The following is a 14,730-nucleotide window of genomic DNA, read 5'->3' on the forward strand; positions in this document are numbered from 1 at the left end:
CTGCTTTTGTTTATTTACTTAATCTTAATTCTGTCCTAGTCTACCCCGTGAAGTAAATGTGTCTCCAGGGCCTCACGCTGGAGCTCGGAAATCAAGACTCCGGCTGGCTACTCCTGGCTCTGCAGGGGACTCGATATGCGACCTACCCTTGAGCAAGTCGTGCTCCCCGAACGGGGACAAGGACGGGGTTCCTATTTTCAAACTCGGATAAAAACAGTTGTGCTCTCTTTGTGACTGAGTTGCACAGCGCCGCAGCGGGACCTGCCAGAGCCTCATCAGCATACGGAGCCCAGCCCCTCGAGGCCGTAGCAGCTACAGGCACAGCAGCTCCTCACGGTGCCTGACAAGCCCAGTTGGCCCGCCCATTTTCTCCTCCCTTCGCAGGCGGTAGCTCCGCCTCCCCGGGTTGCCGGAATCACTCAGCTAGAGCAAGATGGCGGCGCTCACTCCTCACAGCCAGCAGGTAACCGGCCTGGCTTGGCCCGGCTCAGAGGTCTTGCCAAGGGTAGGCGGGAGCTAGACCCCGCTGGGGGTCAACCCGGGCGGCGTTCTGGAGCCGGCGGATTAAATCGGCTGGTGGCGGGAGGGAAGCTGGACTCCATCCGGCGCAGGCGGGTCCCTGCTCGAAGGGGGGCAGGCCCCGAGCTCCCCTCCCTGCAGTACCAGAGCAAGGCGTGAATGTTTGGGTTGCTAGTGGGGCTCTTACTTCAGGCCCTGCTGCTTGAAAAGAGGCTATCATTGCAGGGAGGAGGCTGGCTTCTTCCTTGGGTGAAGAGCTTTGATGCTCCTTTTATTCACTTAAGCTGTAGGGCATGGTGTTGAAATCCTGGAGTGACTGGGGCAGCATGATCGTGTGGAGGCCCCGGACTCGGTCTTACAAGACTTTGATTCATTTTACACATTGGCTCTAGACTTCTTGTCTAACCTTCATTTTTTCTCCACCTTGGAGTCCCCATTTGCAAAATGGAGCCACTACTGCCCCATGCACAGGGACGGTGTGAAAAGTTTTGGATGTTTTTAAATCTTGGGAAATGCTTGCATAGTGTTGTGATGGAATAGGGGATCATATGTGCAGTAGACCCTCGAGCATTATGAACTGACGGACAAGTCAGCTACGCATTTGGATCCCTCATCCTCATTTGGATTTGGAAGTTGACAATCAGGCAGCAGTAGAAGCCAAAAGAATTCCAGATATAGCACAGTGCTGTGTTAAACAAATGCTACTTTAAAAAGAAAGGGAAGTTAGCTTTTTTTTTTTTTTTTTTTTTTTTTTTGCACAGTAAAGTGTCAAAGCTATAGTAAGTCAATGTTCAGTTGTAAACTTTTGAAAAAAACCGACTATAATGTTTCCTTCAGCATTATGAAGGTTTCAGAGTTAGTGGCACCCTCCGTTCCTTAGGTGTTCTGTAACTCTGAAGTTCTACTTAGTGGAAGCTGATGAGACGGTGTTGAAAAGGCTCATTTATTCTCCCTCCTTATTAGCAAATACTGAGGGAAAGGAGAGGGTTCTTCAGTGGAGAGAGGGACCCTGAGCTCTAGTGCTCTTCCCTTGCCAAAGATGGATGACCCCATATGAAAGACAGGGTGTTAGAGGATACAGTTTAACACTTGGGCAATTTGTTTGGACACATTTTGGTTGTATCAGTTTATCACAGACATGTAGCACATGAAGGATCTTTACAAGTCATCAAGTTTGTCACCCTTTATTTAAAATATATTGTCCAATCATCAGTGACAGAATTCCACAAACTCCAGTGGAATGTTACAATACCAGACCTTAGAGTCATAGAATCATTGAGTTGGAAGGAATCTCGAGAGGTCATCAGATTCAGTCCTCTGCACACATGGCAGGACCAAGCACGCACCACATAAGAGTATCTCTGACAGATGTTTGTCTAACCTGTTATTAAAAGTTTCCTATGATGGAGATTCCACAACCTCCCTAACACAGTTTATTCCTGTGCTTAACTACCTTGAGGTTTAGGAAGTTTTTCCTAATGTCCAACTTATACCTTCATTATTGTAGTTTAAGCCTATAGACTCCTAGGCCTGGAAGAGACCTTTGGAGGTCGAGTCTAATCCCCTGCCCAAAGCAGGATTGACCCTAACTAAATCATCCCAGACAGGATTTTGTCAAGATGGGACTTACAAACCTCTAGGGATGGAGATTCCATCACCTCTAGGTAATGCATTCCATTGCTTTACCAGTCTCCTGGCGAAATAATTTTTCCTAATATTCAACCTAGACCTCCCTCACTGTAACTTGAGACTATTGCTCCTTGTCTGCCATCCATTGCTACTGAGTACAGCCTCTCTTTAGAACGTCCGTACAGGAAGTTGCTATCAAATTGCCTCTCACTCATCTCATCTGCAAACTAAATAAGCCCAAATCTCTCCTCATATGTCATGTGCTCCAGCCCCCTAATCATTTTGGTTGCCCTCTGCTGGACCCTCTCCAGTACTTCCACATCCTTTCTATACTGGGAGGGGCCCAGAACTGGACAAAGTACTCCAGATGTGGCCTCACCAGTGCTGAATAAAGGGGTAAAATAACATCTCTAAATCTGCTGGAAATACTCCTTGTAATTCACCCCAATATGCCATTAGCCATCTTGGCTACAAGGTCACACAATTGACTCATATCCAGCCTCTCATTCACTGTAATGCCCAGGTCCTTTTCTGCTACACTGCTATCTAGGCAGTCAGTCCCCAGCCTGTAACAATGCTTGGGATTCTTCCATTCCAAGTGCAGGACTCTGCACTTGTCCTTGTTGAATCATATCAGATTTCTTTTGGCCCAATCCTCATATTTTACCAGGTCACTCTGGACCCTATCCCTACCCCTCCAACATATCTAGCTATCCCCCTAGCTAGTGTTGTCTGCAAATTTGCTGACATTGCACTCCATCCCCTCCTTCAGGTCATTAATAAAGATGTTGAACAATACCGTCTCTAGAACAGATCCTTGAGGTTCCCCCCCTTGAAACCAACTGCCAGTCACACATTGAGCCATTGATCATTACCCATTGGGCCTGACCGTCTGGCCATTTTTTTATACACATTATAGTCCATTTATCCAATCCATACTTCCTTAACACGTGGGCAAGGATATTGTTGGAGACTGTATCAGAAACTTTGTTTAAGTCAAGGTATACCACATCCATTGCCTTCCCCATGTCCACAGAGATAGTTACCTTATCAAAGATGCTAATCAGATTGGTCAGACATGACTTGCCCTTGGTGAATCCATGTTGACTATTCCTGATTACTTTCACTTCTTCCACGTTCTTCATAATGGATTCCTTGAGAACCCTGCCATGATTTTTAAGGGGACTGGTGTAAGGCTGATCAGTCTATGGTCCCGTAATAGTCCTTCTTTCCTTTTTTTAATGATGAGCACTATATTTGCCACTTTCAATCATCCGGAACCTCTCCTGATCACAGAAAGTTTTCAAAGATGTTGGCCAAAGACCTGTAATGACATTTTTTCAACTCCCTCAGTACCCTTGTGTGCATTAAATCTGGACTCATGGACCTGTATATGGATACCTTTTCTCAGTAGCTCTTAACCTGTTGTTTTCATACTGCGGACTGCCCACCTCCTTCCTATACTGCATTTCCTAGTGTAGTAGTGTGGGAGCTGAACTTGTCTGTGAAGACAGAGACGAAAATAGCACTTAGTACTTCAGCTTTTCCCACATCATGTCACCAGGTTTCTTCACTTATCCAGTAAGGGCCCCCCACCCTCCCTGATCACCCTTATTGTTTATATGCCTGTAGAAACCTTATTACTCTTCATATTCCTTGCTAGCTGCAATTCCAATAGTGCTTTTGCCTGCCTAATTACTCTCCTGCATTCTTGAGCAATACATTTCTAGTCCCCCTTTGTTTTCTGAAGACTAATACATATCTAATTTTAATTTTAACCTCTCTTCAGAGAACAGGTTTTCTCAGCTTTTTATAATTGTTGTTGCTTTCTTCTCTGGACTTGGTCAGTTTTGTCCACATCTCTTCTAAGGTGTGGTTCCTAGATTTGTATGCTGTACTCCAGCTGAGGCTTTGCCAGTTCGGAAGATTCAGATACTCATCTCTCATGTTTTACACATGATACTCCTCTAAATACATCTAAGATTAATTATCCTATTTTGCACCTGCTTTATACCATTGATTCATGTTCAATTTGTGATTTTCTAAAAGCCCTATATTATCACCCACCTCCTGGAATTTTGTTGTATCAGCTGGCTCCTTAAGTACTCTGGGATGAGTACATCAATACTTAAGTACATCAGGTCCCACTGAATATATCTTGACTATATCTCGAATATATCTCACTTATGTAATCAGTCTTGTGTTGTTTCCCTATTTTGGCTGCATTCCTCCCTCCTCATTAATAATAGTAATGGTGTTGTGTATCTGGTCACCATTAACTTTTTAGTAAAGACAAAAGAAAAATGGGCATTAAATATGTCATCTTTCTTGTCATCAATTTTAACTTATTTGCTCTCCTTTCTTGAAAGTAGCGAACCTATGATTTATTTTATCTTTCTCTTTCTTCTAATGTATTTAAAGAGCTCTATTCAAGTTGTCTTTTAATATCCCTTAGTACATGTAACTCATTTTGTGCTAGAGTCTTTCTGATTTTGTTTCTATGTGCTATTCCTTTGTACTCTTCCTTAGCAATTTGTCCATATTTCTATTTCATGTGGGATTCATTTTTTTTTGTCAGGTTATTAAAGAGCTCCTGATAAAGCCATATTGGTCTCTCTCTCCTTTCCCTTAGAATAGTTTGCTGTTATGCTTTTAATATTCCCTCCTTGAGAAACTGCTAGCTGTCCTGAACTCCTTTTTCCCTTAGATTTTTCTTCCTATGGCTCTTACCCTACCAGTTCTGAGTTTGTTAAAGTAGGGTTTTTTGTTTAAACTCCAGTGATCTTATTCCACTACTCTCACCCCTTCCATTCCTTAGAATCATGAAGTGTATTATTTCATGATCTCTTTCACTTAAACTTCCATCTTCAGCTTTGCTAGTAATTACTCCATGTTGATCAGAGTAAAGTTAAAAAGGGCTGTCACCTTAATATTTCCACCTCTTTTAGGAGCAAAAATGTGTCCCCTGTACATTCATGCCATCAACTGTATAATTTTTCCAATGTATGTCTGGGCATTTAAAGTCCTGCATTATTTCCAGGTCTTGTGCTTTGGATATTTCTTTTGTTTGTTTTATGAGTGCGTCCTTTATTGACACTTACCTTTTATGTGCTTACCTATATTCTTTAACAATGGCAGCAGTACTTGGTGATTACATAGCTTTGCAGACATTACCTGACTGATTTCGTGTGAGGAGCTAAAGCTACCTAATATCTTTCAAATGAAATCCTGCCTTCTCCACTTTTGTGTTTTTATCATGTATTTAGAAAGGCAACTGTCATTAATCTCACAAGTTATTTTTAAATAAGAAATGTAGTATTGATTGAATAAATAAATACATACATAAATAAATCTATTTTTAATTTAAAAAATCATTGATTTTTATTCACCCTGGTGTGTTCATTTCTAAATGCTTAATCTGTCCAGGGATGGGGACTGGGGTGTTTTGCTCCAGACCTAGTTCTTGCTCAATTTCTATACTATAGTCTATTCAGTGAATATTGACATTGTAACTTTCTACAAATTTCTGCCCAAATAAAATGTTTGATTTCTTGGGCATGAAGCTGTGAAACAAACTTTTTTATTGGTTTGATCTATACATCTAAAAGTCTCTGAAACTAGGAAATTATTATCCAATTTATGACTTGTCGGAGAGGCTCTGAAGGCAGAGAAGCTAAATAGTTTAATACTATGGCTGTTGAGTTAGTCAATATTAATTTTAAAACTGAATACTGTTCTCCCTAGTGTTACAGTTCTCACAGTAATGTTAATTTGATTTCAGATATATGTTTATCCTAATTTTATGTTTCTATACCCCAATCTTGCAAAATGGATCTATGCAGGCAGACTTCTGTAACCCAGGATCAATATTAACTTTATTGTTTAAGTATGCAGAGTGTCCAGTTAACAATACCAGAACCCAGATTTTTAGATTCCAAACTTCTGGGTGTTATGTATGTAATAATTGTGTTTTTATTGTATTTTAAACATATAATATTAGAGATACAGAATTTATTTGAATTAATATGTTTCTTCTATGGATGTGCCTTTTGGTGTTGCCTGAAAGTGGACTATATTTGATCATGGTCCATTCTTGCTTTTCTCATTTTTGTTTTTTTTATCCTACTCCCCCCGCCCCAACTTTTTTTTTAAGCTTTCTTCTGGGAATCCATTGTATGAGACTTATTACAAACAGGTATGTTTTTAATACTTACATTTTTTAAAGTCTGTTTGTTTTCCCTCCTCTGGATCTCACTTCTTATAGTACAGTAAACTCTTTCATATCTAGCGGCCCCTGGACCCAGGAGGCTGCTGGATATTCAAATATTCTGGATAACAGAGAGTATACCTTGCAACACATAACACTAAAGAAAATCAAGCAAAAATTGTATGCAGAGTATATTAGATACCAACAACAGTAGTAGTGTGCACTGTAAACTTATACTGTATTTGTTGCATTTATTTGTATTTACTTTCACTAACTGTACTTATGGAAAATGTAACTAAAATTTGCTTATTGTTAAAATGGCAGTTATTTGAGAGTTTTGGATAATAGAATGCCAGATATGAAAGAATTTACTGTATTCTATTTGCTGTATATCTGTATACTCATGCTGTTTTTATTTTTGGATGTCTAAGGAACAGGAAAATTTTCATTCTATACTTTGACTTTTGTAGCTGACGTTAAGTCAATTAATTTTTTTTCTAGGTAGATCCAACATACACAGGGAGAGTTGGGGCTGGTGAAGCTGCACTGTTTCTTAAAAAATCAGGTCTTCCAGACATTATCCTTGGAAAAGTAAGTAGAATGTGTGTCTTCATGGGGATACATATACGTTATACAGTATTTTTCTGTACATTATGATCACAGCTGTTATTGAGTGAACATGAATATGGTTTGCTAGAGAGAGTGTGCAAAACAGTGCACCTCTGATGTTTCTGAACTGCTGGCTATCTGCAAATGGGTTGTTACTCCCTTAGCTGCACTGACTAAAGCTCTGCTCCATTATGGTTATCATATTTAACCTCTCAAAAGAGAGGATACCCATGAGAGGAAGTGCATCTGTATCAGTATCTACCAACTCACACTGTATTAATGTATGCTATGTTCTATGTATGCTAACTATGCTCTGATAACTTGGTGTAAAAGAAAGGTGTAAGGGCCTGACCCAAAAGTAGTTAAAAGTAATGGGCACAATCCCTTTGACTGCGCTGGAGTTTGTCTGGTTTTGTGGGAAGAAGGATGTGATTTTAAAATAAAGAACACTTTCTTTTTACATACACTAACAATTTGAGGCTCAAAATTTTTAAAGAAAATTTTACAATTCACATTTTGAAATGCAAAATACACAATTCCAGTACTAATATTTTCTATTTGAGCTTTCCAAGATAAATTACTTACAAAAATACATTATTTTTGTTTCCACAGATATGGGATTTGGCTGATCCAGAGGGTAAAGGGTACCTGGATAAACAGGCATGTGAAATGTGCAGTGAATATGAACATAAATCTAGAATATAAGCCACATACTTTGGCCCTGATTCAGAAAAGCATCTCAGTTCAGGATAGTTCTTATGTTCCGTTGACGTTATGCATGTGGTTACAAGCTTTACTGCCTAAGGGCCTTTTTAATGCTCCTCATACCTAAATATGTCTACTATTCTTAAGTAATTTAACTAAAATTATTTAATATGGATAATCTGTAGGTATTTCTGTTAGTTATTGTCATGTTTATCTTTTTTCTTATTTGAAAAAATTCTTCTGTGTGACAGAGCATAGTCCTCTTTTACTGTCTTCATAACAATTGCTCTGATACCTCTGGTTCGTAAACACTGATGTGTAGTTTGAGTTTAGCTCAGCAACCACCCATTTACAATATCATGCAGCAACTCTTTGTACCTTGACAAACATCATCGTTTGTTGCAGAACAAAGAGAAATTTTGATACTGATATCTCCCTTTACCTTGCTCTCACCCTCTTTCTCTCATTTCCTCCTTGCACATTTCTCCTGTACTTTTCTATTCTTCCAATTCGGCTATGTCTGCATTAGAGACAAAACTCACAGAGCATCTACACAGAAAATGTGTTTTGTCAACAGTCTGTCAGCAAAACTCAGCACTTTCATTGACAGTGTTCTCCCTCTTCATAATGAGGCATAATGCCTTTGTCGACAGAATCTGTCAACAAAAAAGCTGGGTAGACACTCCAGGGGGCCCCTCTGTTGACAGACAGGGCTTCTGGGTTACTTTGCAGCCCCGTCTGCTGTGCTTCCAGTTAGCCATTCTGGTGCGAGGGGGCCAGGCAGTCTGGTGGCTCTTCACTGGCAGAACAGATTGCTTTTTCAATCTACTTTTGTGTGTGGACACACACTGTCTACAGAAGTTTTATCCGTAACGTCTGTTGACAGATCTCTGTAATGTAGATGTAGCCACACTGAACAACTAGCTCTTAGCTTCCTGATCTCAGACTGGTAATTAGTCCCTGCTTCCCTTAGTGAGGCCCTTCACTGAGAAGAAGAAACTGGACTTACTGGCTGTATCTACACTAGTGAGATGTTCTGAAAAAGCCAGAGTTCTTTTGAAAAATGCCATGGGGTGTCTCCACACAAAATGCGTTCTTTCGATATTAAATTGGAAGAACACGGCACTTTTTCTGGCGGCCCTCTTCCGTTCCTGGATGAGGAAGAGTGCCTTTTTCCGAAAGATTCTTTCTGAAAAAAACATTTAGACGTTCTGGGGCAGTTTTTTCAAAAGAGCAGTCCTCCAAGGAGCTGGATTTTTTGATCTGTGACATTTCCTGGCCCATTCTTTCAAAAGATTGGCTGGGGTGTGGCCACTCTCTGTCAAAAGAGCAGATTGATTTTTAGATCGGCTTTTTTGTGTGTGGTCACTATCTTTCAAAAGAAGTTTTTTTCAGAAGAGATCTTCCAAAAGAACTTCTTTTGAAGGACCGCTGTAGTGTGGACATAGCCACTGTGATTGGAGTGTTGGTTCTGCTGCTGGTTCTTGGCACTCTGTTGCAACTTGTTAAAAAAGCTCTAGGTATTTGTGGTGAATAGAAATTATGAAAAAACTATCAAATACAATAGCAACTATGGACACTTGATAATATTTTAATATCATTAACGTCCAAGAAATTAAAAAAAAATTAGTTGAACTTCAGTGTATTAAGAAAACATTGTAAATATAAGTTAGTATAACAAATAACCAATGGACTAATATTACAAATACATTAAAAATATATTTGAAAAACAATTTCTCTTTCACTAACTTGCCATATCTTGTGTGCAGGAGTGCATGTTTCCATTGCAAAGACAGAACAAGGAATGCAGCTGTATTCTGGCAGCTCCTGTAGGTGTTTGTAATGGCATCAGTTTTTAAAAGAGAGTTACAAAACCTAAAGTCAGGATTTGGCGAATGAATGAATGAAGAACAGCTTCTAAAATTTCATTTGAAAATGTTGTGGCTAAATCTGTTAATGATTTTGGATATTAAATAGTATCTGCAGGCTGAGGGGTTTGGATTTATTGAGCAAGAATGTTTGGCGACCATGGGTTTTTGTGGGAAAGCATTTTTTTAGAATATATAGTTTCCTTAAGAAAGCTGTACACCAAGTTGTTGCAGTCATCGTCTTCTTTTTTTAAAAAAAAAAAACAAAAAAAAACTAGCTGTGGAACTGTATAAAGGTAGAAATAAACAGAAGGGATGGGAGTGTGAGTGATCAACTTAACATCTCCCCAAATGTGGTTTTATCATTTAAGCAATGGAATCTGGTATCATTAAAACAATATAGATTATTCTGCTTAAGAACAGTGAGTTAGATTGCTTGTTTTTATTAACAGAATGCTCTGTTTTAATTTGTAGGGCTTCTATGTTGCATTGCGTCTCGTAGCATGTGCACAGAATGGCCATGATGTTAACCTGAGCAATTTAAACTTGACTATGCCACCTCCTAAGTTTGTAAGTGATATTTAAGTTTAGAACTAAAGCTTAAAATGAAACTAGGGAAATCTTTTCTGATTTACAAGTTAGTCTCCTAATAATTACAGGACATAGATTGTAAACTTTTGGGGTGATTAATTGTTTGTTTGGTTTTTGTTTTTTTTTTTGTTCTGTACATCTAAAACACCTAGCACAGTGGGGTCTGGGTCAGTGACTAGGGCTACGTCTACACTATTTAAATTTGATTTTTATAGTGCTGGGTTTTATAAATTCGATTTTTAGTATCCTCACTTCCCCACAAAGTTGAGTTAGTGCTGCTACACTGAATCACTAAACATCAACTTTCAGCAGTGCATTGTGGGAACCTATCCCACAGTTCCCTCAGCCCTGAAGCATTCTGGATTTTTTCGCTGGTGCAGTATGGGAAAAAAAATGCCCCACAAGTGGTTGTGTGCGTATGTGATGTCATCTTTCCTCATTGCATTGCCCTCATTCCCCTCCTGTGGAAAGCATATGGCCATTTTTTTCAGAAGTAGTAGTAGAGAATACCAGGTGAAAGAAACCAGATAGGCTGGCTTCAGAAGGTGACTGAACCATGAAAACTGGTTGCGCAGCTGCTTTTCCCATGTAGAAAGAACGTCTTTAGGTAAGACTTTTGCCTGATCATCCAACTATCGCGCCAGACAGTCAGTCAGACCCCACATGGCAGAATGATTCTGTGCCCTGAGATCACCCTGGTGACTGTGCCATCTCAGCTGGCCACTCGGTCATTCTCCCCACCCCCTTGAAACCACCCCTGCCTGGGCAGAATGATGCAACTTTTATGTTATCAGCCAACTAACATGCCAGGCAGGGGACTGTCTTACTGCCCTGGGATCACCCAGGTGGCTGTGTCATCTCAACTGGCCCCCTAGCCACTTTTCTTCCCCTTGATGCCATCCCTGGCTGGTCAGAATTTTGTGACTTCTACCCAATAAGCCAACTATCATGCTGGGGAGGGGACTGTCATACCACACTGGGATCACCCAGATGACTGTGCCATCGCAACTGGACCTCCAGCCACTTCACCCCTTGATGACACCCCTGGCTGGCCAAAATGGTATGACTTCTAATGGAAACATCCTTTGAAAATATTCCAGGAACAGATTACCACTTGTGGTATCCACCCTCCCTCTCCCTCCATTCAGTGAGGGTTGTAATGGTGGAATTGGTTGAAGGGCCACTTGACAGGGTCTCTTCAGCGGCTTTCTCTGGTGGGGGTGCCAGCTCTGAATGCCTATGACTGTGAGGGCTGCCCCCCCCGCCATTCTAATAGGGATGTCATTTGTGGGGGAAATTGGTTGAAGGGCCAGCCAGTTGAGACATTCCCTTCAGGGGCTTCCTCCTTCAGGGCGTACAGCTCCAAATACCTCTGACTGTGGGGGCCACCCACCCATTCTAGGGGGGATGTCATGTGGGGAACTAGTTGAATGTATGGGTGCCAGATATCACGAGCTGTAATCTGTTCTGTCAACACCCAGCCCCCGAAATCTTTGGCATCGGAGGAAGACTTCCCCTGGCAACAGGCAGCCCCCCAAAATTGTTGCTGTGGGGCAGAGAGACTTCTCCCCAGTGACAGCCAGCCACCAAAATCTTTGTTGTGGGGGGGGGGGAATCCCCCTGGCGGTGGGCAGCCCGTGAAAATCTTTCACACCTTTGGAGCCTTCACTGTTCACAAGCCAGAACATGATACTGTCTGGCAGCATGGTCTGAACTGCACCTCAGGCACATGCTTTTATTGGGTTTGGGGTTATCCATGTGGTGTAGTTGGGCGGGGGATAGACTTGACTGCATGGTGCCTAGGGGTCGGGGGAGCTGCCCCTGTACAAATGTAGACCACAGAAAAGAAGTTTCTTGGCCTCTCATACAAGCATGACTCCTCCCCCGCCCCCCGCCAATTCTAGCATCCACGTGGTGCAGTGGGGCAGGAGTTGGCGCCAGCACTGGAAAAAAAAACAACTTTGCCTCTTCTACTGTATCCTGTGCAGGGAAGAAGCCACCACTCCATGTTCAGGTTATTTTTTCATGGGTATATGTGATTGCCGCACTGATGATAAGACGTGAATTCAAAATGGGCCCTGGTGCCCACTGCAGTTTCCTGGTGCCAAATTCAAATCCGCGGGCTTCCTCTTACCTACTTTCTGCACACCTGAGGAGCAGTGGAGGTGGAAGTGGACAGAGCAGACAACCGTGGAGCATTGTGGAATACATACAGGATGCCTCTGGAGGCCAGTAAAGTCGATGTAAATAATTGCAGTTTCCACACTAGCCTTAATCCGACCTTTTAAATTTGAACTTGGTGCCATGTCAGCTCGCTTTGTGGGTGTAATAGTGACCTTAGCACTCCCTGAAATTGACCTAATGGCATTCACAGTGAAGACTTAAAATCGATTTGATGGTGTAGTGTAGACATAGCCTAGGTCATTAGATGCTACTGTAATACAAATAATAATGTGACATTTAAACTTTTTTTTTTTTTGTTTTGGATAAGATATGCAAGAGTTTGTGTTTATTTTCAGTATAATAAATTAAATACTCTCTAATCATCTGTAAAACCGTTAAAGAGAAAGCTACATGTGCACAAACGTGTACTTGTTTCATTTTAGCATGATGCTAGCAGTCCCTTATTGATCACACCTCCATCAACAGAGGTTCACTGGGCTGTTAGGGTAAGTGTACCAGATAATACATTTAAATCCATTCTTTACATGTAAAGGCTGTTCCTGGCACCTGTGTTTGACAGATTAATTTTACCAAGAAGAAAAGTTACTTCCCACTTCGGAGCGCTTTCCTTTATAGAAGCAGACACTTGGACACCATGGAGTACTGAATATGGATTTTTATATCCTTTAATATAAATATTGTAACAAACATCTGTCAGTATTTGGTATAATATTTGTAAGTATTATTATCCAGGATGTAAGTGTTGTGCTTTTATCTTCTGCCTAGCTGCCAGAGTCAGAGCAGAATGTACTTGGAGTTAATGTTTGATGTAAAGAACAACGAAGCACTTCGCTAATCCCATTGTGAAGTATTAGTTGGGAACTTGATCCCACAACCTTCCAGGATTATAATTTCTTTGATGTCTGCTATATTGTTTAATGACAACAGTAATTTTTGCCACCTGTCTTGTATTTATAACTTAATTTTCTAAATGTAAAATAAAATTTCTGTTTGAGGAAAAATTAAAAGGGGAAATCATTTAAATAAAGACGTCTAGTTTTATAATATAATGTGGGAAGCAAAATCTTTGGAAGTAACAGTTCCTAGTACTGTAAATCAGTGTTTCTTACTCTATTTTATGTGGAACACTGGTGGTCCATGAGCAACTCACAGCTATGCCATGAGTGTCTGAAACTTTTTTGATATCGTACGCTGATGGTATATATTTTCTGTTATTAAAACTAAATATGGTATTACTACTTCTTTTCTATGATACGTGGTTAAAATACTTCATTTTTTTGGTATATGTTGCTGTTTGGTGGGCTTTTGTCTCTATTTATTTATTTATTTATTTTCAGTCCAGTAATAAATTTTATAGAAAATTTTCATTGGTGTTCCTCATTAAAAATTATTTGGTGTTCCATGGTCTCAAAGTTTAAGAAACACAGCTGTAAATGATTTCTGAAAATTTCATAATTTAAAATCTGGCCATCAGTAGGTAAATCAAAATGCATTCTCTTTCTAGAACACTGAAGCGATTGTGTATTTATAGCCACAGTTTACAGAAGACTTACCTTCACACTGAGAAAAATAAGGTGTTAAAGTCTTACGAATTTTACATCTAAATAAGCACAGTGTTTAGTATATAGCGAACAGTTGTATACTAGAAAGCTAAAATGATAAGTTAATGACCAGTCACTTAGATTCTTGAAAGATTTAATTTGTGACACTCACACAGGCACACTTTTTTACTTATTCAGGCTATTTCTTACCAACTAGGTGGAAGAAAAAGCAAAGTTTGATGGTATTTTTGAAAGCCTTTTGCCAGTAAATGGTTTACTTTCAGGAGACAAAGTAAAACCAGTATTGATGAACTCAAAGCTACCTCTTGATATCTTAGGAAGGGTAAGTGTGCTGCACGTTTTCCTAACCATATTTAATATAAGTTCTCTTTCTAATTAAATTAAATATGTAAAGTAATTGATCATAACAGCATTACTTTAAATGGAAGATTTTTTTTTTTAAATGGCTACTGAAAATTATGCTCTCTGAACCATTATTTAGGAGCTTAAATAAAAAGCTAAATAAAAGCACAATAAACACACACAACCCCACCTGGGACCTAGGCTGGATTGGCTTAATTTATCTTGTATTTTTTTAAGAGCAAGAAGTTTACTTTAAAAATTACTGAGCAGGAAAATAAGTCAATTTAAAAGGAAAGGGAATGTTCCTTGGTTAGAAAAGCTGTTCTCACCTAAGAAGCAATAATAGCTTGTATTACCTTATATCTTACTAACTTTTTTATAACTAGGAACTGTTAAACCAACTGTAAATGTAAAATTCAACTGTCATCAGTGTATTTTGGAAGCAGGTTGTTCTATGAAAACTTCTGTAAAGCGTAGGTTTGAAATAGTTGCATTTTTTTAACATGTTCTGTAT

General features: G+C 39.9%; 1 protein-coding gene across 5 annotated transcripts in view; it reads left to right on the forward strand.

The window, feature by feature from the left end:
- Positions 1 to 433: 433 nt before the first annotated feature.
- EPS15L1 (epidermal growth factor receptor pathway substrate 15 like 1) overlaps positions 434 to 14,730 on the forward strand; it is a 94,710-nt gene continuing 80,413 nt past the window's right edge. For 3 of the 5 annotated variants that reach the window (XM_074977988.1, XM_074977989.1, XM_074977991.1), the window contains exons 1-7: positions 434 to 463; positions 6,302 to 6,343; positions 6,857 to 6,946; positions 7,577 to 7,624; positions 10,012 to 10,107; positions 12,735 to 12,797; positions 14,071 to 14,196. In XM_074977988.1, the coding sequence (XP_074834089.1) occupies positions 434 to 463; positions 6,302 to 6,343; positions 6,857 to 6,946; positions 7,577 to 7,624; positions 10,012 to 10,107; positions 12,735 to 12,797; positions 14,071 to 14,196 (495 nt within the window). Of the gene's footprint in view, positions 464 to 6,301; positions 6,344 to 6,856; positions 6,947 to 7,576; positions 7,625 to 10,011; positions 10,108 to 11,152; positions 12,372 to 12,734; positions 12,798 to 12,844; positions 13,027 to 14,070; positions 14,197 to 14,730 lie in introns of those variants that run through there. The other 2 variants (XM_074977992.1, XM_074977990.1) reach the window with 2 other exon arrangements.

Source organism: Carettochelys insculpta, chromosome 27 (assembly GCF_033958435.1).
Source record: "Carettochelys insculpta isolate YL-2023 chromosome 27, ASM3395843v1, whole genome shotgun sequence".
In the NCBI taxonomy this organism is placed as follows: domain Eukaryota; kingdom Metazoa; phylum Chordata; order Testudines; family Carettochelyidae; genus Carettochelys; species Carettochelys insculpta.